The sequence below is a fragment of the Panonychus citri genome, unplaced genomic scaffold (assembly GCF_014898815.1).
Source record: "Panonychus citri isolate SS breed McGregor unplaced genomic scaffold, ASM1489881v1 Contig00001, whole genome shotgun sequence".
Classification (NCBI taxonomy): domain Eukaryota; kingdom Metazoa; phylum Arthropoda; class Arachnida; order Trombidiformes; family Tetranychidae; genus Panonychus; species Panonychus citri.
In genome coordinates, this window is record NW_026515406.1 from 527,813 (window position 1) to 540,019 (window position 12,207).

The 12,207-nt window shown below is 29.0% G+C and overlaps 1 protein-coding gene across 1 annotated transcript in view; it reads left to right on the forward strand.

Annotated features, from left to right (window-relative positions):
- Positions 1–12,207, forward strand: part of LOC128397173 (serine-rich adhesin for platelets-like) — a 38,634-nt gene that overhangs the window by 15,145 nt on the left and 11,282 nt on the right. Inside the window, 8 exon segments of the mRNA XM_053357895.1 lie at positions 2,813–3,973; positions 4,549–5,529; positions 7,209–7,302; positions 7,516–7,636; positions 7,748–7,888; positions 8,232–8,312; positions 8,650–8,803; positions 9,626–9,697. Coding sequence (XP_053213870.1) covers positions 2,946–3,973; positions 4,549–5,529; positions 7,209–7,302; positions 7,516–7,636; positions 7,748–7,888; positions 8,232–8,312; positions 8,650–8,803; positions 9,626–9,697 — 2,672 coding nt within the window. The 5' untranslated portion in view covers positions 2,813–2,945.

The following is a 12,207-nucleotide window of genomic DNA, read 5'->3' on the forward strand; positions in this document are numbered from 1 at the left end:
TGCAAACACAATAATAATACTCGATGAAGATTAATGTTAATGTCATCGATTGATTTGCAGAAAAAAAAAGTACAGAAAATAGAAAGAAAAATCATCATCATCACCATCATCATCATGCAGTAGATGATAATATTGATCATCGTCTTATCCAATCTCATGTAATCCTGAGTAGTCCTAGAAACTTGTAACTCTATCAATGTTTCATATGAAATGAAACTCTGATCAATTCAGGTAGAGAGAGAGAGAGAGAGAGAAAAGTTCAGTATCAATTTCTGTCTGTGAGTTGAGTCGATTCCTAAGTTACTTTTCGTTTTGATATCATGAAGAAAATCAAATCGTTATTTATATCTTTCTATCTGTTGTTTATCATGATCAATCTCTGATCAACTATTCACATACTCATCTCAACTTTATCTTTGATTTAATATTTTAAATCAATTTTTATTATTTTGTTGCAACTCCCTAAATGTCATGTATTGTATTTGATGCTTGACCTTACACATAAGGGAGGGAATACCTGATATCAGAATCATGCGAAAATGATAACTTGGAATCTCTGATTAATTGGAATTAGATTTTCTTTTCCTTTTTTCCCGAATTCTATCATGAAATATTTTCTATCTCAATCTATCCTAAATTGAATTTCTATCTCTAAATATAGATGATAAAATATGCGAATCCATCAGATTCATGATAATATTCACTCCCTGAGAATCAATAATTTGTATGATTTTTTGCTTCATAGTTTTGACCAATGGTCATCATATCTTTCTACATAGTAAAGACTAAATATATTTATAAATATATATACTTTAACTCTCATGAATATCATGTTTATTATTCACCTTGATTCCGAGTAGCGTTAATGTAAACAAAAAAAATGAGATAAATGCTTGATTTTTTTTACCTGGATAAGTGTTAACAGTAAAATCCTCTCAGGATGATAAGCATGAATTTATCATGATGATCTGGAAAAAAGTTTCAGACTCATTATGCTTTACCCTGTGTATCAAATTTGAAGAGTTTCAAATTTTATCTCAAATTTTTCTCATTTTAGCCAAACAGTTACCTACTTATCTTCATGGAAATTTTTTAACTATCATCATTCATCCTTCATCATCATCATGTCACTTGATGAAATTCAAAAGTCAAAACCTTTTGAAGCCCATGAAATATGTGTCTACCTGTTCAACTTATTGAGCTTTTTGATTCAGTTTCACAACCTCATGTAAAGGTAAACACGAAAGGTGAAGCAAAAAGTTCATTGAAAATCATAATATAATCTCTGAACATCACTAAAAATACTTGACTGAACTTTATTCAATATTTAAAGGGAGATTTTTTTTTCAATTTCTGGTTATTTTTCATGATAATCATGATGATTAATTCAACAAATATTAAAACATAACAAATGAACATTGGAAACGACATTCAATTGACTCAATTTCCATCAGCAAATTATGGTTTTCATCAGAAACCAAAAAGTATTCAGTTAATACATCACATCATTTGCTAAAAAGATCTGCATGATGAATCATGAATATCATGTAAATTTACCGGAATTTAAGTTGAACTGTAAGAGATTGAAATCTAACATGAATCAAGGAGAAAATTAATCAGTTTATATAACAAGAAAAGTTCATTCAAAGATTCAACATGTTATCATGAAAATAAAAGATTCAGAACATTGTAAATTGTTGTTGTACAACTGATCTTAATTCATAATCAGTTGTATTAATTTAAAAGTGAAATCCAAATGAATCAGCATTTACCCATGATGATATTTAAATCACCATGGATGAATTCAATTCAGTTGTGATAATAAAAAATGTACAATTGCAAGTCTACTACTAGTACCTTATTAATGAAAGTTTGATTACGATTGAAAAGTTAATCAGTTAATTAAATTATCATTAATCATTTCTCACTAGGTCAATTCAGTTTCAGGAATCAACCAAATTATTAAGGGTTGGGTTGATATTACAATTCCAACATCCAATTAACTTGAACTACTCGGTATATATGTTTCAAAATGACTTGAGGGCAATTTAATTTTAAGACAATATGAGATTGAAATTTTTCAGAATTGAAGTTAAATCATGATTCAGTTTCAAGATTTCTCCATGAAATTCAAGGTTCTATATGAATGACATGATGCATGTAATATATTTCTTAATAATAATATTAATCTCTCCAACTAACATTGATAAGGAGGGAATTGAATTGATTTGAATTGGTGATATTCATCATAATCATCATGATAATATCATTTGTGTAACAATTTAATTTGATTATTTATAGTAATAGTTATGATAATTTCAATTGACAATCAAGAAGTTTATATGTTTCATGTAATCATTATGATTAATTTGATTTTTATTTTATATCTATCATTTGATTACATGTTAATCAAGTTTAATGTTGTTGTTTTATGGTAAATCAGTAAATTGTTATCAAATGGTTGATTATCCTTAATTCATTATTAACTATCATTTAAATTGTAACTATTACAACTATACAGTAATCTATTGATAACTAGTTAAATTTTGATTAATTAGCTTCTGATTGTATTAATTTCAAGGTTAATCTCATCTCGAAACGTTTAATATTAGTTAATTTATATAACATCATCGATTGATTCAGTTTAAATTGTTAATTTGTTGTCTTCCATTCATTGATTTATTAACACTCTTTTTTTTCACTCATACAATTGGCTTTTAATTGTAACAATTTACAATCACAACTCAATCAGATTAACTTTCTATTTCAATGTTTAATGTGATTTGTTTTTTTCTTTATGTTGATTTAACAGATAATCTTATGTTGCCGATAATCTGAAAGTATCTTAATTGCTCATAATCATTTCCATGGTTTATCCAAATGATTTAATTTATATAAATTACGTTTAATTGGGTAACAAGTTTTGTTTTCGCGATTCCCTGTGAATGGAGGAAGAGATTCTTGTCTCATTATCATCTTCATCTTCATCTTCATCATCATCCTCATCATCTTCTTCATCAATATCATCAGAACCACCATATTATCATCATGATGATAATGATGAATCAGAAGATTACATCTTTAAAACAGTTAAATTTCGCTCTCATTCCAACCACCGACTAGAAGATGATTGCTCAGAATCAAGTCCAATGATACCACCTCAACCACCACCACTACCCACTCGTCCTCATACCCTAGCATTTGGATCAACAACAATAAGGACAACCGACATAGACTGTATCGGTCAAGGTCAATTATCACCATCACCATCATCATTATCATTATCAGCCATTGAGATGATTGATAAGACTCAAGAGGAGGAAGATGAAGATGAAGATGATGATGATGATTATCAATATAAGGTTAAAGATGCAAATAATACTATAGCCACAAACCCCATTGATCACCATTCTCAACCTCATCTATTTGATGCAAACAATAATAATAATAGTTCAATGGGTGGAACTGATTTAAGATCCGTTAAAATTAAAGTAAATGATTTAACACCATCAAGCTCACAAGAATTTATTGGCCCCACATTGGGTGGACGACGGACACCAGGAACCCCTTCAAGTTTAGTTAGTTCAATCAGTGGGTCACCAGTAGCAACTCCTTCACCATTATCATCAACATCTCCCCCAGTACCACCAACAACCCCAACAGAAACAACAACAACAACAATAAACACCAACAATTCACCAACACCCACGACCAATAACAGTGGCTGTCAAACGATAATCTCAACCATTGGTGGTACTACGGCCAAACGGTGTGCCAAGCGTAACGGTTTACCTTTATTGGCCAATAACCACCCCACTGGTAACAATAATAATACTAATCATAAGCACCATGACAATGAACCAATTCCTAGACGGAAAAGTTGGTCATCAGCTACTGACCAATCATCTGGAATTAATCAAACCGATTTTAATGGTGATTCAATTAAAGGAAAAGGAAATGGACCACATAGAATGTATGTCAAATCAATATAATAATAATAACGATAAATTTATCATTAACTGTTACCATAAATCACAACAATCAACATAATACAACAACAATCAAAACAATAACTTTATTACAATTTAAGAAAAATTTTCCCCTCTTTTTTAAACATTTAGCTTATTAACGATACATAAATTTCACCAACTCTTACAATCATTACTATTGATTTAATCGTTGAAACAATTAACGTTACAATTATGATTAATAATATTAATCACATTTTAAATTGAATGCATTTTTAGAGGTTATTTTTAATCATTAATAGATTAATATAATTTCATCATAATCATTATATCATATTACCTAATTCATTATTCATATTGACAAATTCATTTAAATATGAAACAGTTTATTATTATCTTGATTGTAATCTAAATCCGTTGTAATTACTATTATATTTTAATCAACATCTTGATAAGATTTAATCTTTTAATCAGTTGATAATCAGGTGATTTGTTGGTTAGACTTAAATTGTTACCATCTTGGGTAATTGTTTCTGTGTTAATTGTTGATTAATTTGTTTTGTTTTTTTTTACTCAACAGAATCAGTTTATCAAGTTTAGATTCTGATCTTGAGGATACATTTTATGATGCTCGAGAATCAGAATCTCCTAAAAAACGAGCCAACGATAAAGGTCAATCTTCAACAGCTGATAAACAGCAACAATTAACTAATTTCACCTTGACTCGATATTCATCAGCATCCGCATCTCGTCTAGATGATTTAGTTAATAATAGTGAATCGCTGAGTGGTGGTAGTCAAAGTCCAGAAAGTTTATTTGGTCATCAAACGCGAATCGCAATTTCATCAACCGATATCGTCCTTAACTCATCCTCATCTCCCAGTGGATCACCAGAATCTCAAATTAACGTGATCCCAATTGAAAAGCCGCGATCACTTTCAGCAAGTTCAAGTGAGACAATTTTCAAACCTAATCATCATAATTTAAGCTCAATTACTAGTCAACAACAACAAAAACCACAACAACAATCAAATCGCATTTCAACCCAATCAACAATGTCCCATGGATGTGCTCGTAGTATGAATGATATAATGACCAGCACCGGAACCACCGATCGATGTCCATCACCTAAAAGTGGATCTAATTCATCTTCTCGTGAAAGTATCTCACCTCAATCAACAACAACAATCGGACAATCAACTGTTACCACAAGCTCTTCCAATCAAACCAAACATCACCATCCAATGAACACAATTAATCCTCAGATAATTAATAACACTCACACTTCCGCATCCTCTTCCTCATCTGATTCAAATTTTCTGGCTAATTGTAGACAGTTTTTAACCTCAACAACCAGTAAAATTATGCCCAATTCAACCCTCAAATCAAATCATCAACACTCACCCTCACATCATCCTCATCCTCATCATCCTAATCATCATCCTCATCAATACCTGACTCCCCCTCGATCAACTTTACATAAATCAATATCAACTCCCTCCATTTTGGCTGCTCAAGAGGCGGCGGAGGAGCAATCAACGTCCCGGGAACGTAGAGATAAGTAAGTTAATTAACATGCAACTAATTTAATCATCATCTCAATTGGTTGTTAATTCAACTATTTCAACTTTTCTTAGGCTCAAGGAAAAGTTTTCATTTTGATTATTATAATTGAGACAATTTAAGTTACGGTTTTATCACCAAGACGTTAAAAAAAGTTAATTGTTATCGTTTTTTTTTGTTTGTTGATTGACAATTTATATTAGATGAACATGTTTAAAATATAAACAATCAACATCTTAATAACTGGTGATTGATTTTAATATACTTTTTTTTATTGTAACAATTTATTTGTAACAATTAACTTTGACATTTTAAGTGACTACAGAAGTTGAATTAATTTAACCCTCAAACAATTAACATCTAAATAATGTTGTTTTTGCTTAATTGTTGATCTTTTCAAACTAATTCAATGTTAATCACAATTTAGTTTTCACGGAGAAAAATAATTTCTGAAAAATCCCAAATGAATTAATAATTAATTTAATTCATAAAAGTTAAATTGTTGAACTGATTAATATTTATAATTTCAACTAGAAAATCAATATTATCTAACATGTAGATTAATCAAAAATCAGTCAAGTTAATTGTTGATCAATTTGGTTTTTTAAATTACGATTTAATCTTCTCTATGGGTTAATTTTTGCAGGAACAAAATTAAAATTGATTGACATATTAATTAATCAGTTAATTGTGATTGAAATTGTAAATTGAATACTTTTTTTTACTCTACCGGACTTGAAATTTCAATAATGTATTCAATTAGTTTGCTAAATTATAATTTAACTCGTTGTAACAATTAACAGTAATTCAATTTGAAATTTTAAAACTCAACACCAAATGAAAGTTAATTATCATTATTAATATTCAGAAATTAACTGGGAGTTTAATTAATCAAACAAATTGATTAATTAACTAATCAAAAAGTTAACAGTAAATTTTTTTTTCAGATTAACACTTTTTTTTATTTATTTATTGATTAAAATTAGTGAAAGTTAAGCAATTAGATTATCACCATCACAATTAGCCAAATGTTGAATGATTAATCATGATGAAGATGTAATCAAATGATTAATTGTAACTAAATCATTGTTCACATTGATTAACTTTTACAATTAACAAGAGGAACCAAAAAAAAACTAAATCAACATTTTTATTGCTTCCATTTTGTATATTTACCATTAAATCACCAAAGGGATGAAAACTCATCATCATTAAGATTGTTATCAATTTGATGATGATGATAATCAATAATTAATTACTTAATCATCTGTAAGTTATCATTGACTTTCAACCTTGTCTATGATATTTAATCCTTACAGGTAATGATTATAATGATTACGTTTTGCTCACCTTGATATAATATTAATACAAATCTTACACAATCTAATCATTCACCTTGTTTTCCCTGATTAAACTGTCACAATTTAATTAATAATTGATTTTATTGTCTTTGTTTTCTCAACGTTAACTTAATCATGAATACAAACGTCAATGTTTCAAGTGTTGATTGTTAATCTTTTACTGAAGAAAAAAAAAATAATAATTGAATCTCAGTTTCATGAATTAATCTCTCTTTTGAAACTTAATCCAATTTTTAATCAACTTAATTATTTGATAATATTGTTGTATAATTAATCTCTTAATTATTGTTTCTATTTCTTTCTTAATTGTTATCAGAAATTTATCCTACATCAGTAATCAAGAAAGTGACGATGAAAAGTCAATCTCAAAGAGGAAAAAAAGAGGAAGTTTATTTTTCCGAAAGAAACGAGTAAGTAGCTAATTAATTATTCTAATGATGATGATCATCATCATCATCATTTTTGTTATGATGATCGTAACTTCCTTCCGGTCAATCAATCGGTTAACATTAAAAACCCACACACAATTGACCGTGATTCAAATGATGTCATTGACCCACAATAACAAAGAAAAATTTACTAATTAATCAAATCTCAATGTTTTAATTGTCTTTGATACACAGAAGGATAAAGATACAAAAAAGGTATCACCTCACCAATTTGTGTCCGTTTGCTATTCAATTGCTGCTCTCTGTGATGTTTGTAAAAAAGCATTAGCCAATAAACCTGCCATTAAATGTGAAAGTAAGTGTATTACACTCACCTTAATCATCACTGACCAACTGACCAGTCAATAGATTAACTGATTACCTGTTGTATTAATCACTAATTTCTTTGCATCCTTAATTACCTCAGATTGTATGGTAACTGTTCATGATAGTTCATGTAAGGATCAGATATTAGATTGCAATAAGTTTCGTCTTGCCAAGAAACCAAGTCACTTGGCATTGTCCACTAAAGACCGGACCATTTCACCAATGTTACAAGTTCCTCTGGGTAAGTTGACCATTTTCTCAATCTCTCTGTCTCTCTCAGTTTTTATTATTAGAATTCATTTCAAAATCAATAATTATCAATATATTGGTGCTTTTCTGATGCATCTTTGCTTGAACTCTACTTCAATCACCAATAATTATGACCCTTGATTGCTTACCTTTGCTGACCATTATAATAATAACCTATTTTCATTTATCATCTGCATTTGAAATTGAATTATCATGGAAATAACTTAATTTGATTTTTTTTTCTTCACCTTTGCTATTATTTACCAAAAATGATGATAATTAATAAACAAAAAACTCATGACAATTAATTATCATGATACCTCCTAACCCATCAGGCCGACATCATTATCATCCTCTAAGAGGATTCCCATCTCTCCATGAATGTCCAGATATGGAAGAGTTTCCTATTCCTATTGGTTTGTATCTCATCTGATATCTACAATTATTTTCAATTCAGTTCCATTCAATATCTTCCTGCATGATAATTAATTAATTAACTGCAATGCAAATCCCATTTCATTCATTTCCAATGCATGACATTGACTCTTTTATTTCTGCATGATGATAATCGTCTTTTGATTTCCAAATCATATTTTATCATTTTAAATTCAATTAATTGTAACTCATTAACTTTTTTTTCTGATTCATGCATGATTCATATATATATATTATATTTTACAATTTTACTGATTTTTCTCAATCGATTTGTTTTCATCATTTCCGCATCCGCCCCTTGCCTCATCCCTCATCTAGGATCAAATGGTAAATCATCATCTCCCACCTCATCGGTTAAGGATAAAAAACTCGGTGGATTTTGTAAAAGTCATCAATCATCATCTCACACTTTATCATCTTCCCATGACTCTCAGGGTATTACCTGTAAACCACCATCATCATCATCACCCAGGTAAGTGATAAAATGAACAATTTGAAAACAATTTAAAAATCAACCAGATGAAACAACCAAGAAAACTAATGTTGTAAACAAAATATTAGTAAGTAAGTTGAGTTTGAATGAATGAAGAAAATGATAATCTAAATTGATATATATTCCTATTGAGAGTCTCCTAATCAGTTCCACCCACCCTCATCTTATTCAGAGGGTGGTAATGTTTACCTGTAAGTCTGAATTGTATCTGTGAGTGTCTCTCCCTTTAATCATAATTTAATAATCAAACTTGTCTGATTATTAATATTAACTCAGACTAGATATTTGAATGGTTCATTACTAATCCAAGCCCGGTGAAAATACTCATAGTAAAGGTCATCGATTAATAATATGAATATTATCATGAGAATCCTTGTCTTGCATCATCTTGATCCTCTTCTTGATCCTCTATCATCTTATTTGTCCTCTTTTCATGTTATTGATCAATTTCATTTTCATCTCCAAAGGGAAACTTGGATTTTCATCAATGATTCAACTTGACAAGAATTAATATCCGCTGTGTTTTCTTACCATTTCACTCAATTCAAGATCTATTATATTAATTCATGATGAATACCCTGAATAACTTTGAAACTTTCCAGTTGAATAAATTTACTTGAGCATTTCCAATCCTCTCTCTTCATTTTCTTACCTTTACCATTCCCTGTGAATAAACTTTGATGCTTTTTTAATGAGACTTTAAAATCAAAGGTTAATTAAAACTTGCAAGTGATGATTAAAATTTTGCACAATTTAATTGTCTCTTAATTACAATCAACTCTTTCTTTTTCAACTGATTAGCATTAATCGTAAATCATACACACCAAGTGGCTATTCACAATGGAGGCGAGTTGCCACCAAATTGGGTGTTAAGTGAGTTTTACAATTAACTCTTTCTACTAATTGTTGTTAATTGTTGCTCGTTATATTAACTTTTACTTTTGTTTTTCACAACAAACCTTTGCCTGTTTCAATATAATCCACTGATTGTTGATTAGATTTTTTTTTATGTTTGTTAATTGTGATAATATTTCAACTTGACAATTTATTTCTATCACGTTCATTATTAACAGTTAATCTATTGTCCTAATTGTCGTTAACTTTTTCAATTGAAAAAATTGAAAAGTAAATTTAAAAAAATTAGGTAACATGATCTTGTATCTCTGATTGATTTAATTCAAATGAATTTTGATAACTATTGATTCAGTCAATCAATTGATTTTCATTTATATACTTGATTTGAATTGTTGGTAATCTAGTAATCGGATCTTGTTCAATTGTATTGACCTCGATTCACATCCGATCAATCAATCAATTCAATCATGATTATGATCATCTTCATGTGTAAATATTTTGGTGAAATTTTTTTCTTCACAATCAACTTAATCGTCTAATAAAACATTTGATTACGATCAAATCAGTTGATCTATTGATTGGAAAAATCTTATTGTTTTAACACTGATTACTTTAGATATTAATTAAAATAATTGTCAGCCCGATATCATGGAAAGTTAATCAACATTTTCCACGAAAAATAAAACTCATCTAATTATCTGTTTCCTTCAAATTGATCCTTGCATTTCCTATGTAATTTTGTCTACCTATTTGTTGGGAGGAAGTTAATTGTTTACCTTTTTTCATTAGCAACTAAATTTCTGGTATCCTGTTTAATCAAAATCAAAATGAGATTAATCAGCTAATCTGATTGTACACCTTGTTTTAGTTATAAAAGCTCACTGATTGTCTTGATGAAAAAATCAACGTAATTTGATTTTAATCTGGTTTAGAGTTTAATCTAAAAAAATTAACCAATGGTTGATTCAATACTTATAAAGTTCATGATTTATAAATCGTTAGTCTGTTAATCTATGCTACTGATGATTATGATTAACCTAATTCATTAGTCGACTAAATGAAAAAGTAAAATGGTCAATAGAAAACAAAAAAAAACTTGACCATCCAACTGATCAATCTAATGGTGAATCTTGTAAGTCTTTACAAAAGTAAATCCCAAGGAAAAAAAGTGATACAAGTAACATAGGGGTGGTCAGTAGTGGTCAGTGGTGTAGATGAAAATATCCACCAATCTTAACACTAGATTACTCCCTTAAGTCATCTTTACTTTTCTCTGATTGTTATTTCATCTCTCTCTCAGAATAGCCACCATATCATGAGAATTGATTGAAAATGATAATAACTTATATATAAATCATTTCTCTTTCATTTTGTTCATCTAATCTTCAAATTATTTCAAGATGATCGATCCAATGTTTTTGTTATTGTTTTTATATCTTAAATGTCAAAATCTTAATTGGTCAAAAGAATTATTCTCAAGACTCATAACTGTAAATAACTTTCAGTCTACAACATTTTCCATGGTAAATATTGAGACATTAATGATAGCATCATATTACATGTTTGCTAACCACCAGCATCATCATCATAATCATCATCTTCATCTTCTTGCTCTTTTCTTAAAGTAAATCTATTAATAACAATTTGTTAGTAATAATTCATAATCCAATTTTCTGTTATACTTTTGATTAACTATACCAACTTATTGGGTGAATATGAGATTTTAACATGACTAGTTATTGATTATTAAGATACATCAATATTTATCTTTCTCAATCGTTGAATGAATCAAGAAAAAAAATATTAAAATAATCAATGAATTATTCATTTTGATTGTTGATATTGTTAAATCAACTTGTTGTTGTTACTTTTGATCATGAGTATGATTGAATTTTACATGATCCTCATCATCTCAATATACAATTGACAAAAGTTGATAAGTTAATTTAATCTGATACAATTGTTAAAATATTGAATATGAAAAACACAACAACTGATTTTGGTTTTATGATGACGATGATGATGATCAGCTGATTCTTACAAATTGATTCAACATGACAAGTTAAAGATGAAGATAATAATAATTATTAAGATGATGATTCTGATAATAAATAATCATGTTTATCTATTTTATGATCATCTTTCCTGGAAGATAAACTAATCGAAACTAATATTTCTCTTTGAAAAAGTTTCTCCCTCAATCGAAAGTCTCAATTTTCTCTCACTTCCTTACCATCATCCTCATCTTCATCATCATCTCAATGTAACTTCCTCTGGGACCAGAGATGATATCGTCCCAGGTACATGATATTAACTCTTTCTATCTTCAACTGGATTTGATGATGATAAAAATGAAGATAATATTAGATCAATTGATTGGAAAAGAGTGAGAGAGAATCATCAAGTTGGTTTCCATGTTTATCTTATTCTCATCTTATATTATCTTCCATCATCATCATTATTTATCATTATCACCACCAACACCTCATCCTCCATCACAACCACTACTATAACCATGATGATAATCA